This window comes from Filobasidium floriforme, assembly GCF_021052385.1.
Source record: "Filobasidium floriforme strain CBS 6241 chromosome Unknown HD553scaffold_16, whole genome shotgun sequence".
NCBI lineage: Eukaryota > Fungi > Basidiomycota > Tremellomycetes > Filobasidiales > Filobasidiaceae > Filobasidium > Filobasidium floriforme.
In genome coordinates, this window is record NW_025763637.1 from 529,561 (window position 1) to 545,772 (window position 16,212).

A 16,212-nucleotide genomic window follows, 5' to 3' on the forward strand; every position below is an offset into this window, starting at 1 on the left:
GAGATCGTTGCCAAGCCCCAAACTCCAAGGACCCCGCTGGGACGATGCCGAAGTCCGCGTGGTTCGGCATCTCCTCGTGTGGACGGACCGATGGGCCGTTTCGACCGACAAGGCCGAACCCTGACTTTTCCACCCTCTTGTTCGGTCAAATCCGATGAGAGGGGACCGGCGTTGTGTGTGCAGGGAAATTCGTGTGAGGATGGATGGGTATGACTCCAAATTCGCAGCAACGAAGGGGAAGCAAACAGGATCATAGGGATACATTTCGTACGTTACTTTGTACTCTGACTTGGACTCCTTGGATACGTCTGTTAGAATCATTGCGACACTCGTTTCATCTGATCGGAACCTGAACCTGTAACCGAAAGCTCCTAACGATCCCCGCTTCTGAAACGCCGAATCCCCCCAAATCTGCTCATACCATACCGCCTGGCGCACCAAGAGACATCCAGTGAATTCGAGAAATGGCGGTCCCGTTTCCTGAACTCACGCAATTCAAGACGAGGGAAGAACAGGATCAGGAGATTAGGGTATCAGAACGACCATCGGTGTATCGACAGCTCACTCGAGGTAGGTCATGGTAGTGGACGAGCTTCACGTTCTGACTCGCTAACCGGGTCGCGTTTCGCAGAAAAACGCACACTCGCACCGATCCTTGATCGAAAGAGTGATGAGACGGACGTCGACCATGATGCAGACCAGGTCAAGGGTTACATCCCGTATGACGGGGGACTGAATGAACTGGAAAAGCAGGCGACAATAGGAGGCAAGACGATCGTGACCTACCCAGATGGAGGGTTACAGGCGTGGTTGGTGGTTTTAGGAGGGTTCTTGATGGTCTTTTCGGGATTTGGGGTGAGTCATTCTGCAATCGAAAATGTGATATGACCGTGTGAGACTGACTAGAATCCTTCCCGTTCGGTACGCTTGAACAGATGATCGGGTCGTATGGAGCCTTCAACACGTATTACCACAACCACAACCTCTCCGCCTACCCTCTGTAAGTCCCGCATCCCTTCCCCTGTCATTATATAGCTTGCTAAATCTCGCGTGCCCCGGGAATAGATCAGTAACGGCCTGGATAGGTTCCCTCCAAGCTGCACTCGTCTTCACCCTGGCGATCATCGGGGGATCCATGTTCGACAAGTACGGACCAAGACCGTTGATGATATTTGGAACGATCACCTCTTTCGCTGGGTATCTGGCGCTCAGTTGGGTGAGTGCGAAGTTTCGTTTTGATTTCGTCATCAAGTCCACGATGCTGACGATCGCCTTGTAGTGCACTCAACTTTGGCACTTTTTCTTGGTACAATCGGTCTTGATCTCGACGGGTATGGGAGCCATGTTCGTTTGCGGTGTTGGCGGCGTTGCAGAGTAAGTTTCTCCCTGTCGAGTTTATACCAGGACAGCTTGCTGATTGATCCTGGTTTGACAGTTGGTTTGACGAGCGAAAGGGGTTGGCTACCGGGATCGTCGGTGAGTAGTGTACCGCACCATGAAACCGGTGTACAGGCCCCTGATCTTTTATCGAGTTTACAGTCGGAGGCAGCTCCCTAGGATCTATTGTGTGGCCTCTTATGATCGCTAACCTCCCTCAACGAGGTAAGTTTTCTAGCTATACATGCATCCTTCCGACCGATCAAGCACTGATCATCGAGCTATATTGCAGTCGGCTTCGGTTGGACTGTGCGAATCATCGCCTTGATCCAACTCGTCGCATTGAGCTCCGCTACGCTCCTTATCCGGACCCGACTGCCTCGTCAACAAGGCAAGCCCTTGTTCATGCCCAAGACCTTCCTCACCCATCCGGCCTACACATGCATGGCGGCCTCGTGCTTCTTCTTCTCGATGGGGTTCTTCTTCTTCCTGGTATACTGTGGACAGTACGCGCTGGAGATCGGTGCGGGGGACGCCGCGCCCTACGTATTGATCGCTTGCAACGCTGCCAGTCTGCTCGGGCGGATTAGCAGTGGGGTCATCGCCGATCGATTGGGATACTTCAACATCCTCATCCTCGAACTGGTCGTCACTTTTATCATCATCTTTGCCTGGATGGCAATCAAATCGGTACCAGCACTATTCGTGGCCGCCGTCTTTTACGGGTTGGTCACGGGAGGGAACATCGCACTACAAGGGCCTTGCGTCATTGCTGTGACGAAAGATCTGGGTTGCGCAGGAACCCTGATTGGGCAACTATATGGTAAGCTTGGATTTGGAACAGACGTTTCGGATCGGTCGGCTAACATACTCGTGTTCAGGTTGTCAATCGCTTGCGCTCCTCTTGGGACCTCCAATTTCGGGTTACATCCTTGGGAACGACCCAGCAAAACAGATGGGCAACTACAAATATGCCATCATCATGAACGGGCTTTTGATGATGCTGGCGACAGGTTTCGCGATGGGCGCGAGGTATTTCCAGACTAGAAAACTTGTCGTTGTGGTATAGAGCATCAAGGATAATTAGGCAAGATCTCGCCCGTATTTATATATAGCTTGGGGGGGGGGGTAGATGCCGGAAACTTGTATTCACCACATTATTTGCTTCGAGCGCCCTGACAGTCCGGTCTACATAGCTCGGAGAACACCAAGATGTAGACAAGAATTCTTTGCTGCTTCTAGCCGCATGCATGGGTACGGTAGGAACGATTACAATGGGGCGGGGGTAAACATGCCGACGGGTTTCAAATACTTGCATAGCGAATGGGTACGGTCCGAGGAAACAACTTTAGACTTGGTACTTCCAGGTAACGTGTCCAAGCTCGGGACGGCCGGAAGGGATCTTCCCGTAACCGATGACGCCAAGCTGACCTGGCTGATCTGTAATACCAGCCACTAAGGGCAGACTCGCAAACAACTCTTCGAAGGCGGCCTGCGAGATCTCGAGCCAATCTGCAGGTTTAGTCGGATTTTTATCCTTGACCACAAGAGAGATCGTCTTGTCTTTGTCTGCGGTTGCGTGTCATCAGCTTCTAAATCAGATATAGGGGTTTTGGAAATAGGGACTTGCAAGTAACCAATACAGTCTTGCCACAAGCGTTGCTGGTGCCGCCCGGGATCAATCCTGCGGCTTCATGCATCGCCGTTGCTGCTCGAGTAGTATCGTTGCACACAAGGAAAATTTAGACGACTGCGTGGCAACCAGGTTTCGCTGACCGACTTACGAAGTGTAGCCCAATGAGTACCAAGCGGGATGTCACAGAATCCGATAGGCTCTGTTTGCGGACACATAGAATCAGTTCACGAACCTCCTACCCGGAATCTGCACGTACCTCCTCCCCCGGGTGGGGGTGGGGGGGTTTCTTGGTATGGAACCTCGGCGGCCGTGTGAACCGAGCCGTCAATGCCCGTCGGCACGCTACTAGTGCCTGGAACTGCGAGCTCAGACGTCGCCACTGCCGCAACGGCTCCGGTCGAGGTCGTTGCGCCTGGATTCGCAATCGCAGCATCACTGCTCGCGGGTAGAGCCGTTGAGCTGGCCGCGACCGGTACAACGGGGGTGTCAGGTACACCTGGAACGGTCGCAGTTGTACTGGGTACGACCTGGTCCGCAGTCGGAACAGCAGGAGCGTTCCAATCGCCATTCTTGGGTCGATCGCGCATGAAGGCCGCAGCGACCGTTGGCGCTCCGTCGGCAGTGGTATCGGCGGGTGCTGCACCTGTTTCAGTAGGACCCGTGACTGCGAGGGCGGATCCCGTGGGATCCATAGACGTAGCACCAGTGATGGACGATCCACTTGGTCCGATCGCAGGCCCGTCCGAAGTGGCAGCGGGACCGTCAGCTGTCGCAGTCGCGTCCGAGACGGCTCCGATGGGCGCGGTCGGTTCGACATCAGTGGCAGACGGTTCACCTGGAGCAGCGTCCGTCATGGTAGCGGCCACATCGGTTTCGGCAGGACCATCGGCGGTCGCAGTAGCATCCGAGGCAGGTCCGGTGATAGCAGCGGTAGGATCGCCACCCGGAACGTTCGCGTCGCCTAGTCCGGTAAGAGTGGGCTGAACATCAGGACCTAGAGCCGTAGTGTCAGTCCCAGGTGTATCAACGTCCAGGGGGCAAGACTCTCCACCCCCCGTAGATTCCGAGACGCAAGGAGAACCGCCCTCTGCGCCGACATCCTCACAGTAGGTTCCAGGAGCGCATTGGATCTCGTAACCACCTCGCATGAAGCTGGTGTCAGAGACGCACTTGAAGTCGTCGTGACCTCCGTGGCCTCCCGGCGCAGATTCGACAGGAGCAGCTCGAACGATCGGGGCCACCTGGGCCAAGGCGAACAAGACGGCGACGAGCTTGAGTTGCATGGTCGAGAAGTTTTGAGTTGTTGGGTAGGTAAGAGAGTGTGTTTCGGTTGACGAACGTGAAGATTTTCTTGAATTGGCGAGACCAGCCCGATATGCCAACTTTTGATCGTGTGTGACTGATGAGAGGAATAATTTCCATCTTCCAAACCGTTCCATGTTCACTATCCCTGGAAGCGTTATATAGCCGTAGTGTCAGCGCTGAAACACGACGTCTCTTGCACCCACGTTCGAGTTCCCCTTGTCGCATCATCCTTTCAAGGCAAGGACCGTCAGAAACCCCGTGCTACGTCAACCCCTGACCGATCGAACCCCCTGATACCCGAACCTGATGAAACGTGATCATGTAAATCGATCGGATGAATGGCTATTCACTACAAACCTCGTAACCTCGGCTTCCCGGTCCGACACGCGTGCCCCCTTTCTCCGGTCCCCTGATCTTCAGACCTGGCTGGCATTCTCCTTTGCGGCAAAGTCCTTCCTCCGTCTTCTCGAGCTGCCTTTGGCACACGGCGCGATGACGTAATTTTGCTAGTGTGATGCTGAAACGCCTTCGAAGAATCGATCCTCTCAGGGGCTCTTAATAAGCAGACAGTTGACGCTGCCCAACTGTCTCCGAATGTCCTGATGATCCACGTCATGCGCTGTATTCGTTTTAAATCAAACCCCGAAATTGCATTAGCCTTTGTCGATCTTTGGGGATCTCGCGTAGTTCCGGACTTACAATCTTCTACCTCCCCCCACAGCTCGATCTGACTCTGCACTTCGACGAGGGCGACTTGTGCGGCTTGATCAGCGGTGAGGTGACCGTCGACCAAGGCAAAGGCCGTCAAGAAGGATTTGGTCGAGTAGGTCGCCCTTTCCAAAGCTGTCACAAGTCGCAATCGGAACAAGGGGTATGAACAAAATTAGCCTCAAACCTTTGGATTGAAAAGAAAAGAATTCCCTTGATCGCCAAATCGAAGAAACCTAAACGCAGACCTCGACTTACCGGAAATCTGCCACTCATCCCACCCTAAAACGACCTCTTTCAACTTTTCCTTTGTCTCCTTCTTCTGCTCGAACCTCTTCCCTGCTCCCAAGACGAGCGTCTCGTAGCTGACGATATCCACGCCGTGAGTCTCTTTGAAGTAGGCGTGAAGGGGTTCCCAGTGGGTCTTTTGCAGGCGGACTATAGTTGAGGGGTGGTCGGATGGAAAGCTGAATAGCGGAAGAAAGATGGAGGTACCAGACGTCAGAACAAAGAACAAGCTTGTTGGATGTGGCAATTAGGTTTCATCAGGAAGAGAATCAGAAGGCGCACCAAGTCGTATCGGTATCGAGGTATCGGAGCAGTTCGTCGATGACTCCCGACTTGATGGCAGGATCGGACATTCCATCCAGCGCTCTCGAAGCTAGCGAAGTCTATGCAGCACGGCAGACGAACACAAATTCCGACTCGATATCAGTCTCAAATAATTCAGATGAAGCCGGCCAAGCGAGCGTCCGGCGACTCACCATAGGCAATCCCGAGACCTTCATAATCTCCTTCTGATTCTCCCATTCGTTCGCGATCAAGAGGGCCAAGACCTTCCTCTCGGCCGGTACCTCGAGCTTCTTCCCCGAGGGCGTCTTCAAGGGTCTTCCATCCAGGGTGATGAGGTAACTTGTGGGGTTGTTGAGGGGGAGAGGTTGGATGCCGACCGTCTTCCAGAACCGACGGAGTTGGGCTTCGGCACCTGGCGATGTTAAAGCAATTCGGGGTCAAATTTCGTTCGAAGCAACAGTATGACGGATATGGAGCTTACGAGCAGTAGGGTTAGGGTCATCCGAGCGTTGTTTTCCGAGATCGGGTGTGATAAGAGGCGGCGTGACGGTCGAGGCGGCTCTGAAGCTCGCGATTGATGGTCCGGCGAGGAACCTGGATGCGACCGTTGGCCGTGAGACGGCGGCCGTTCGCAGCAGAGAGGTCACGGATCGGCGAGACATGTCTAGATACGTCGAGATGGTGCTAGGTTTGTTAGAACCGGCTCAAGGATGAAGTCCAGATTGCCAGTATGAATCTATCGGATCGCCACGGCCCATGGTACTTTTGGAGGAACATCGTCCGAGGGAAAGGTGGGAAAGAAAGATGACAGGCTCACAAAGTAAACAACAGCGGGTCGAGGGGGAGGGGACATCTTCGAGGTAGATCCTGGTACACTTCATCAAGTTCACACCACCTCATCAAGGGAACAGCCGAACCATTTCATAGACCTCTACATCATGGCAGCAGGCGTTTTGATACCAAGGATGAACTCTGCCTCGAGATCGCCGTCAGAATCGCTCCCACAGGCGTCGATCCACGTGCACGGTCGACACCTCTTGGACAACCACAATCGCGTCATACATTTACGAGGAGCCAACGTCTCGGGATGTAGCAAAGTGCAAGTCCATCGTCGGTTACGGGTGATCGCATGTCTATCGGATATAAGCAGCTGATTGGGTTTCTATCACGATGTTCGAACGTTGTAGACCGAGCTCTGATCCTAACATCGATATCGGTAACCCAAAACTAGCTTCGTACATCAACCGACCGTTCTCGCTCGACGAAGCGCCGACACACTGGGCGAGGCTGAAACGATGGGGTCTTTATTATCGTAAGACCCGACGTTCGTCTCTGGAAATGGCTGAGAAGCGGCTGAGTAGATCTGTGTGAGATAGTGCGGATCACGGTCACCTGGGAAGCTGTCGAACATGCCGGACCGTACGTGTCATCGCCCAAAGCGCATTAGTGTATGATGCTAAGAAATACTAATCGCCCGAATTTATAGGGGTGAATATGATGAAGACTACTTGACCTACTTGAGAGCGTTACTAGAGGGAATGACGCAAGCGGGGTTGATATGTTATGTGGTAAGTCGCTAAGCCCTGCATCGTGTCCCGAGAATCGTGCCAGAGAGGTATGACCAGGGGCTGACTTGATCCGTTTTGATCTGTTGGACGGCAGGCTTTACATCAAGACGTCTGGTCCAGGTTATGCGGCGGGGTATGTGCCGACTCCCTAGCCAATCTGCAGGTTCAGAAATCGAGATAGGAATGTCACTGATTGGTGCTTCTTTTTCCTATACGTTGCGCTTTAGTCAGGAGCACCCGCATGGACGATCCAATACGCAGGAATGACCATCGACCCGCACATCCTCTCTGAAACAGGCGGGGCGTGGGTCGAGGGCGTCGACGCAGCGTCTCGGTCTTCACAGTCGTCGTCCTCACAACTCCCCCCTGCTGCAAAGGTGGACAAGGGAAAGAAGGTGGAAAACGGAGGAAGGGTGGGAACGGACGGGGAGGTCATGTTGGAAGGGGATGCGGACGGGGAGAGGGAGAGGGGGTTGTGGCCGACGGGGTATCAGAAATTGGTCTGCGCGACGATGAAGTGAGTTTCACAATCAGGTCATCAGGCCATGTATGACTTGCGAAACCGAAGATTCCCGTGCTAATGACGAATTATCATTTTCCTCAAAGCACTTTGTTCTGGGCGGGCAAAACCTTCGCCCCCAACCTGCTCGTTAAAGATCCCACAGATCAGGGCCAGAAGAAGAACATCCAAATATTTTTGCAAGAGAGGTATCTGGCCATGTTTGACAAGCTCGTCGAGACTCTCGATGGGGTCGAGGGGGTGTTGGGTTACGAGGTGAGTCGGTGATGTTTCCGCCAGAGGCATTTATGAAGGGGCAGTGATTGAGTGAAATCTGGCCGGCAGATGATGAATGAGCCGCATCCGGGCTATATCGGTATTCCCAGTCTGTACAGCTTCGTAAGTCAATGAGGACTTGGCTTTCCTAGCGAAATCACACAGAATCATCACTTAAATGATGTCCGGCAAAATACAGAACTATGATACCGACCTACATCTCGGCAAATACCCGTCGGCTCTACAATCGTTTGCCTTGGGAGCTGGATATACGCAAGAAGTTCCCCATTACGTACGGAGTTGGCCGTTTCCGTCCAAGATTAAGGGCTATCGGACGATGAACCCGACAGGACTGAGTCTGTGGACCAGCCCCGAACAAGAAGCAGACTCGGCAGAAGCATCAACATCGACTGGACGAACAGCGAAAGAAAGTCGGTGTATTTGGGCGCGACATGGGGTCTGGGGGTATGATGCGGACACGAGACGGCCGATCGTGCTCAAGGAGGGATACTTCACAAAGGACTCTCAGGGCAAGAAAGTCAACTTCTATACCGACTTCTATTGGCCCTTTGTCAAGCGGTGGGAAGACGGCGTCAAGCGTCGGTACGGAGGCAAGGCGATGGTACACGTCGAAGGTGTTCCAAATGAGGTGAGCACAAAATAGAAGCAGGAAGCAATCGTCGATACGTGCTAATCTTCGGTGGCTCAGTTTTGTCCGGATTGGCCGGAAGATGTGCGACCTCAAGAAAAGCTCATCTTCTCGCCCCATTGGTATGACCTGAACGCGCTGTTCAACAAAAGCTTCGGCTTCATGACGGTGAACGTACAAGGTCTCTCGAGGGTGAGTCGTGCGGTATGATGTCAATAAGCTTCCTTCAGCTAATCGAGGTCCGTATGTAGGGGATGTTTGTCGGTAAAGCCATCTACTTTGGTCACAAGGCTGCCCGGAACAACTATTCCCTACAGATAGGCAATATCGTCAAGGCCGCTCGAGAAAAGCTGGGGGAGGTCCCGATCGTCATCGGCGAGACCGGTGTACCTATGGACCTGAAGTGAGAACGCGACTAGAAACTCGGACGGCGAAGCACTACTGACTCGATGTCACGTTTTTGCAGCCGAAAGCAAGCTTTCAGAAGCGGCGACTTTGAATACCAGTCACGCATGATGGACTGCATCTTGACGGCGATCGAGAGAAGTTTAATTGGCGTAAAGTATGTGCTTGATGTAGCCTTGGTTGCTGTATCCAAACTGACGCTTTCGCATACTCTAGTCTCTGGAACTACAACCCTAGAAATACGGATGAAGCAGGTGACGAGTGGAATCACGAAAACTTTTCGTGGTTTTCAGAAGAGAAAAGACAAGACATGCTCTACCAGCGACTATTGCGCTCGGAACGGCTGGAGAGCCAATCAGACATCACTACAGGTCCTTCGGACCTCGACCTGGGCGCGAGGATGCTCAACGAGATTGTCGTAGGTTTTATCGGGAAGCACTTCCTATAGTAACCGAGCTGATATCGATCGGTACACAGCGGCCATATCCAATTCGCACGGCGGGTATTCCTCTGAAACTGCGCTACGACCCTGAAACGACCGTTTTTCGATTCGAATTCGCAAACCCGGTGCACGTTCACGACGATCGCCCATTCGACTCTACGCTGGGTCCGCCATTGACTGGTCATCCTCGCATTACCCTGCGTGAAACGGTCGTCTTTCTGCCACCGCGTTTCATCGAGGCCTGGAGACGACCGTTCTCGCATCGACCGTTCATCGTCAAGACGTCGGACGGATCGTGGACGGTCGATGAACTCGCTCAGACGTTGACGTGGACGCATGCGAACGATTCGCCAGGGTCGGAACACTGGATCGAGCTACGTATCCGGCCAAAGAGCGACGAAGGGCCCGGAATGGGTGAGGTGACCCTGTTCACTATTGTGTGCCTCATCGCCGTGATACTGGCGTACTACTTCAACTCGCCAACGTAGCCAGCATACTTTGACGAGGCGATCTGTATGGCGCCTCGATGTCGCTATATCAACCAAATACTTCATGACCTGCCCGCTTTGTACCTGGTCGCCGCTGTGATAACCGAGTACTTGTCCGGGTCCAGGGCCTTACCCTCGTTGGCCGAATAAAGCTAGCGGGAGTTGTTCGGTCACACTGATTGCCCAAACGGTGCATGCTCGGGTCGATTCGGTATACAGGGGATTTCGGGTCCGATGAGATTGGAAACCGATGTCCGTCTTTGGATGGACCCCACCACACAGCTCCAGGTTGATCAGGTGTTCACGCCACATGGACATTACATCAATCTATACGTACACGGGCTGGAACAACTATATCGCCTGGTGGCATTCCACAAGTTTCCTGCTCCGCTGGTCCAGATCACTCGGACCACAAACCACCCGCCACCACCTTCATTCCAACAGGTCTGGCCCGTGAAGACGTTCGCCTTAAAATACAGGATAAATCATCCTACTTCTTTAGACAGAGCTGCAGACGATTTGCAGGATGCTTTGCAAAGAGGCCGGGTGGAGGTGGTCTCCCGACTCGATCATCCACCCGAAGCCGACGGCGGTCATGAGGGACGATCAACAACCACAGACTCTCTCGACCGCCGGATGACACTGAACGTCTTGTATTCCTCCATTATCGCATTCTATGATACATACATACAACGGTCTACTCCGCTCAAGCCTTCTCACCGACGTCTCCCGTCTCCGCCTTCGCCTTGACCTCCTTCTCCTGCTCCTTCTTCTCGGCCTCCAATTGCCAAGCCGGGATACTCGGCCGACCCCCATTTCCAGCTAGCGTGCCCAACAGGTTGGCTCCGGTACTGGACGAGCCGTTTGCGAGCCCTGAACCCGAGCGGGAAGGCACCGAAGGACGAGGAGCCAAGAGCGCGTTCGCCTCTGCACTCGCTGGAGGAGGCTGCGTCGACGTGGAGGTCTTTGGTGGTGATGATGAAGAGGGCGATGATGATGAAGCGCCTTGGACTTGGTCGGACGTGGAGGAGGATGCGGCGGGTACGCTAGGGGTGAGCGGTCGACGGGCTTGAAGCGTGCGTAAGGACTTGATGTCCGTCTGTAATTCTTGCAAGGAGGAAGACTGGGCGGTAGCGTGTTTCTCGATCATCTGCAAACAAAGCGATTCAAGAGGAGTCAGCATCGAACATCGAGATTCCTGCTTGAAAAGAGACAATTCATGTCAGTATCGATCCGAACTCACCCTCGGTACGAGCGACTTCAGCTCCTCGACCTCTTGCCTCATCTCCCTCATCTCTTCTCTCCACCTCTCCTCCCCCTCCCCGACCCGCCTCACAGCCTCTCTGACCTCTTCGACGACCCCCTTGACACCTTCCTTTTCCTTCTCGACATCCTCCTGCAACCCCTTGGTCTGGGCTTGAAGCTCATCAAGGAGCTGTTGGGCCGCATCGAATTGCTCGGAAAGGGAATGCGAGGTCTCTTCGAAGGATGTCCGCGTTGGGGGTTGGAGGTGCGGGAGGAGGTATTTGCGGGTGAGGGAGATGAGGCCGTACATGACCCCTCCGGAAACTACTGCCATGATCTAGAAAGGTGATGTGGTGGCAAGCCGAGGAGTATTACCGTTAGTAAAGTTCGAAGAAGAACGTCGAATAAAGGCGAAGAGAGGGAGAAGGTCTTACGAAATAGTCCCTCCAATCTCTACGTGGGAGTTCGGGTTTCGGCATCATCATCCCCTGTCCATACCCATATCCCGGTCCATACGGACTGGCGTATCCACCTCCACTCCCATAGCTCTGATTTTGATTCTGAATCTCCGCCCGACCTTGACCATAACCTCCTCCAAATGTATCGAGGTCAGATCGCTCGTCCTGCGTCGTAGGCCCTCTCTCTTCCGATGACCCAGCTCCTGACCCGGATCCGGTCGAAGCGAGATGAAGCGCTCGTTCGATCTCGGAGGATGAGAGGCCTTTTGATTCGAGGAACTGGATCTTCTGGGTTAGTGGAGATGAGAGAACCTGTAGTTATAGCAAGCCGTAACGTGGATAAGATGTAGTCAGCCGAGAGGTCTCTTGTCAAGGCAGCGGTGTGGCTGACCTTGGGATCTCGAAGAAAGGTCACCGCATCCCGGATGAGATCTGGCCGTGATATTGTCGGATCTGACATGGTCGTGAAGTCTGTGTTTGGCTATGTCATTCGAGGTTGGTAGAAGGGATCGCAAGTTGCTTAGTCGCACAAGATATGGTCGAAAGCAACTCCGGTTACTAAAGGCCACCTCTCCTCCCGCCGCCGACGACGACATTTGAGCCGAGACTCGTCGGAAACCCAGGACGATGACCTTTGGTCTTTGAGGAGAAAAATATCATCCTCGCTATGATCAAACACCCATCACCCAGCACATTCAGCACCATTTCCTTCCCAAGTAATAGCTCTTGAACCTCTCAATTCACATCAAATCCACCATGCAGCCCACTATCGTCAAGTTGCCCTTCGTCGTCGGACCTCCTCCGGCCGACTGGAAGCCCACCACCGAGTCCAAGAAGGCTTCGGGTCAGTGAATGCCGCGAAACCTTGCCTGGAGATCATGCTAATGACCACCGCCCACTCTCTGCTTGACATTCGCCTTGTAGCCCCGGAGACCAAGTACCCTGTCTACCCGGCCGGTCCCTCCTTTATCGCTCAAGCTCGACGAGACATCCTCAACCTGTCTTACGAGGAGGACGACAAGATCCAAGCCAAGCTTCACCACGAAAAGCTCCAGGCCAAGGCTATCGAGGCGGGTGAGGAGCTCTACCCCGGCTTGGGAGAGGAAGTCGAGGAGAAGCATGTGTTGGCTTATGACCCCAAGGAGTGGAAGGTGAGCTTCGATACGATAGTGAAGGGATGCAGGGTGTAGTGTCGATCTCTTGTTAACTCTTCTCCTCCTTTCCCGACTCTCTAGAAACAAGACCACTACGCCGTTCTCGGTCTGGGTAACCTCCGATACCTAGCGACCGAAGACCACATCCGTGTAGCTCACCGCCGAAAGGTCCTCCGTCACCACCCGGACAAGAAGGCCGGCTCTTCCGCCGGACCCAACGACGACTCGTTCTTCAAGTGTATCGCCAAGGCTTTCGACGTCTTGTTGAACCCGGAGACGAGGAGACAGTTCGACAGTGTCGACCCGGCCATCGAGGACCACGTACCTAGCCCCAAGGACGTCAAGCCCGAGGACTTTAGTGAGTCGCTTTACTCGCCTATTCTCATGTGAAAATGACCACGATCGCTGACGATTTCTCCCACATGCATTGACCACCTCATCGCTACTGCACAGTCGCCACCTACGGCCCCGTATTCGCTCGAGAAGCCCGATTCAGCAAGACCCAGCCCGTACCAGGCCTCGGGGACGACGACGCCAAAAAGGACGATGTCGAAAAGTTCTACGATTTCTGGTACAACTTTGACAGCTGGAGGACGTTTGAGATGTGGGACAAGGAGGTCAACGAGGGAAGCGATTCGTGAGTCGTCCTGCACAAGTGGAATCAGTGGGAAGATGACAGTCTTGCTAATTGTGGCTTTCTCTTCTTGGCTATGTGCATTGGTAGTCGTGACGAGAAGCGATACCAGGAAAAGAAGAACAAGGCCGAGCGTGCTCGTGCCAAGAAGGAGGACAACACCCGTGTCCGTGAGATGGTCGACATGATCCTCGCTGCCGACCCTCGAATCAAGCGATTCAGGCAGGAAGAAAAGGCCGCCAGGGAGGCCAAGAAGGCTGCTTCCGGTAAACCCGGTGCCGCTGCCGGTGGAAAGCCCATGACCCTCGCCCAGCGAAAGGCCGCTGAACAGGCCAAGTTGGAAGAGCTGAAGAAGCAGCAAGAGGCCAACAAGGCCAAGGAGGCTGAGGACAAGGAGAAGAGCGCCGCCGCCAAGAAGGCTAGGGAGGCAGCTAAGAAGAACTTGAAAAAGTGGAAGAAGGCCATCACCACCGTCGTCGCCGAATCCAACTATTTCCAGACCGGTTCGGCTTCCGCTGCGACGATCGAAAAGCAATTGGCCGAGATCGATGCGCTCGTAGAGTCGCTCGAGCCCGAGCAGACGAGGGAGTTGAAGGAACAGGTCGAAAAGGCTGGAAAGGGCGAGGCTGCCAGGGAGGCCATCAAGGCCAAGGTCGCTACCGTCGCCGACAAGAGCAAGTTCAGCGAGTTTGCCTAGAGGGCTTGTAGTAGATGTCATGAACGCCGTCGTAGCGTGTATCTTGTCTAGATGCGTGACCATATGGCATAAGGTTGATGTGCAGCAAAGTGTACCGTGAACTACACGATCTCAGTCTGAAAAGCGTCTATGTAGCTTCAGGCCATGACAATCGGACGACCTTGCGTCCGACGCCTTTTGGCCACGACTTGACGTCTTCCGATTCACCGCCCCTGGCCTCGACCTGTCTGATAAAGTCGACCAAGCCTCCACCGACTCCAAAGTAAAGGATCTGTAGAGGTGTTCCTGGCCAGAGTCAGCTAAGATGCGGATTGTCATCGGAACGTTCAGCGCGATGTGACTCGCCTTGGCAGCGACCAAGATGACCGTCTCGGTCTCTGGCCATTTCGATCCCAGGTCGAGCTTGTCGAGATCCTCCAACCCCTCGATCCGCGTTACAGCGGTCGAATGTGACGTCGAACCGAAACGCAAGACGTCCAACAAGCTAGAAACGCTGTCTTCTCGATAAATCGTCTCGGCCGTGAGGATCAAGTCTTGCTTTTTTGCGCTCGTACGGAGGTGCTCGGCGAGTCCTTGCCAAGGGCCGTAGGAGAATTCGAGCTCGATTTTGTGCTCTGCCAAGCGAGACTTGAACGTCTCGACGATCTGCGGGGAGAGGTCTAGGTCGTCTGACTCTTGGTCGAACTGGTCGTTAGGGATGACGACTAGAATGAGGTTCGGCAAAGTAACGAGGTGGAGGACGGAGAGATTGTAGTCTTGTAGATGAAGCGTCGTGGTGGGTGTGTCATCCGAGATGGGAGCCTCTAGAAGCCGTTGAAGGAGATATAGAGTCGGCAGGGCCGTCCCGCAGCCGACCTGCAAGCGTCGACAGAGATGAGCCGCATTATTCGAGACAAGGATTTCTAGAGCAACTTACTTCCATAACCCTCTTGCCTCTTATCCGCTCGACAAGCTTATGTGTCTTTTGGTCATACTCGGCTAAGACTTCAACCAGATCCACCCCTCCTTCCCACGTTTTCAGCCCGCCCTCGTAAGTCCCCGGAATGAGGTCCGTGTCCGCATCGACATATTTCGATTCTAAATCTTCCTCTGCAGTCGGCTCATCGCCCTCTCGTTGGTCGATGACCTGGAACCTCGCATCGTATAAGTCTCGTCGCAGAATCTCCCTGGTCTCCCCAGCAACGGTCAAGTGCAGCGGAGAGTATGAGATGGAGGTGGGTAGATGGGCGACCTGTCTCCGTTGATACTTTAGCCGTCTCGTTGTCGCTCGTCCTTTTGAAAGATACTCACAAGCTCTTCCACAGTAGAGGACAGGTAAGGTACACTCTCGTGCTGTTCTCCAGCTGCAGCCTGCGTCTTCGAAGATCCAGCTCCAGAGGACAGTGTCACCTGCACCTCATCATCGGAACCCGCTTCTTCGTCCTAGAGTGAAGCGGTCTACTTTAGCCATCACACGTATAGCCGGCCGCACAGTCCAGCTTACGATGGAAAAGTCGAATTTGAACATGTGAAACGACTGTCCTTGATGTCGAATACGGGGGCAACAGGACTGGTGCGAATGATAGACGGAACGATAATGAACTTTTCCTTTCCGATGCCTACCGACCCCCTCAAGTTGCCTTGTTGACTTTGTCAAAATTCGCTCGTCTCATCAGGCAGATTGCAAAGTGATCGAGATGAGCGTAAGAATGATCATGTCATTTTGCTTATGAGCGCTATGGCTACCGTCTGCATCTTGTGAGCTAGACTATACTGATATAACTAGAGACTGCGATCAGGGGAAACAGCTATATAGGTTGGACCGGAGCCAGAGGTAGGAAACATTCGGTCGAAGAAAAGCGTAAAAGCGATCTGTCTTGTCTATGGTGGTTGATACACGTTGTTGTCTGTCGCAATGCTGGATAGAGTATGTGGTGGAGGTGGAGAAGACGCAGATGGGCCGTATATCGACTTGATGCGAGTACGGGAGAATCCATCCAAGTGCAAGAAAGATGTGGAGAGTGTGCGTTGACCGGCCGGTATCCAAGAGAGTCCAGATCCACGTGAAGAAGGTAGGGGTGTGAAAAGAGTCGTCGTGCGTTCGCGTAGAGACGTTGCT

At 53.7% G+C, this 16,212-nt stretch overlaps 7 protein-coding genes across 7 annotated transcripts; 3 read left to right on the forward strand and 4 right to left on the reverse strand.

Annotated features, from left to right (window-relative positions):
- The first annotated feature begins 252 nt into the window (after positions 1-252).
- Positions 253-2,595, forward strand: HD553DRAFT_286469 (major facilitator superfamily domain-containing protein). Its single transcript, XM_046178259.1, has 9 exons — positions 253-570; positions 632-855; positions 936-1,000; positions 1,066-1,216; positions 1,280-1,374; positions 1,436-1,476; positions 1,540-1,602; positions 1,670-2,200; positions 2,259-2,595. Exons 1-9 carry the CDS (start codon positions 465-467, stop codon positions 2,444-2,446), a joined length of 1,464 nt encoding a protein of 487 aa, XP_046035217.1. The 5' UTR covers positions 253-464; the 3' UTR covers positions 2,447-2,595.
- HD553DRAFT_70398 (uncharacterized protein) lies at positions 2,586-4,615 on the reverse strand. Its single transcript, XM_046184431.1, has 4 exons — positions 3,270-4,615; positions 3,162-3,212; positions 3,008-3,085; positions 2,586-2,946 (listed from the first exon to the last, which is right to left on the reverse strand). The coding sequence occupies exons 1-4, from the start codon at positions 4,450-4,452 to the stop codon at positions 2,726-2,728; spliced, it is 1,533 nt and encodes a 510-aa protein (XP_046035218.1). The 5' UTR covers positions 4,453-4,615; the 3' UTR covers positions 2,586-2,725.
- Positions 4,616-4,863: 248 nt separating this feature from the next.
- On the reverse strand, positions 4,864-6,009 carry HD553DRAFT_274117 (uncharacterized protein; the record flags this gene model as incomplete). The annotated part of the gene is made up of 5 exons (XM_046177855.1): positions 4,864-4,937; positions 5,018-5,161; positions 5,285-5,493; positions 5,597-5,697; positions 5,791-6,009. Coding segments are annotated over 5 exons (747 nt in total), but the record flags the coding sequence as incomplete, so codon positions are not given.
- A 555-nt stretch (positions 6,010-6,564) lies between these two features.
- Positions 6,565-9,926, forward strand: HD553DRAFT_274187 (putative cytoplasm protein; the record flags this gene model as incomplete). Its single annotated transcript, XM_046177857.1, has 15 exons — positions 6,565-6,713; positions 6,793-6,911; positions 6,976-7,018; positions 7,086-7,167; positions 7,262-7,300; positions 7,395-7,510; positions 7,631-7,684; positions 7,774-7,942; positions 8,012-8,065; positions 8,142-8,591; positions 8,652-8,783; positions 8,843-8,994; positions 9,058-9,153; positions 9,213-9,414; positions 9,474-9,926. The coding sequence occupies 15 exons, from the start codon at positions 6,565-6,567 to the stop codon at positions 9,924-9,926; spliced, it is 2,310 nt and encodes a 769-aa protein (XP_046035220.1).
- Positions 9,927-10,632: 706 nt separating this feature from the next.
- Positions 10,633-12,135, reverse strand: HD553DRAFT_298092 (peroxisomal membrane anchor protein conserved region-domain-containing protein; the record flags this gene model as incomplete). Its single annotated transcript, XM_046178569.1, has 5 exons — positions 12,021-12,135; positions 11,606-11,941; positions 11,170-11,508; positions 10,830-11,076; positions 10,633-10,748 (listed from the first exon to the last, which is right to left on the reverse strand). The coding sequence occupies exons 1-5, from the start codon at positions 12,087-12,089 to the stop codon at positions 10,633-10,635; spliced, it is 1,107 nt and encodes a 368-aa protein (XP_046035221.1). The 5' UTR covers positions 12,090-12,135.
- Positions 12,136-12,241: 106 nt separating this feature from the next.
- On the forward strand, positions 12,242-14,204 carry HD553DRAFT_286478 (zuotin). Its single transcript, XM_046178260.1, has 5 exons — positions 12,242-12,473; positions 12,554-12,780; positions 12,865-13,141; positions 13,237-13,420; positions 13,508-14,204. Exons 1-5 carry the CDS (start codon positions 12,386-12,388, stop codon positions 14,112-14,114), a joined length of 1,383 nt encoding a protein of 460 aa, XP_046035222.1. The 5' UTR covers positions 12,242-12,385; the 3' UTR covers positions 14,115-14,204.
- On the reverse strand, positions 14,205-15,672 carry HD553DRAFT_314586 (uncharacterized protein). Its single transcript, XM_046180367.1, has 5 exons — positions 15,598-15,672; positions 15,405-15,536; positions 15,031-15,345; positions 14,460-14,969; positions 14,205-14,385 (listed from the first exon to the last, which is right to left on the reverse strand). Exons 1-5 carry the CDS (start codon positions 15,619-15,621, stop codon positions 14,242-14,244), a joined length of 1,125 nt encoding a protein of 374 aa, XP_046035223.1. The 5' UTR covers positions 15,622-15,672; the 3' UTR covers positions 14,205-14,241.
- Positions 15,673-16,212: the final 540 nt, after the last annotated feature.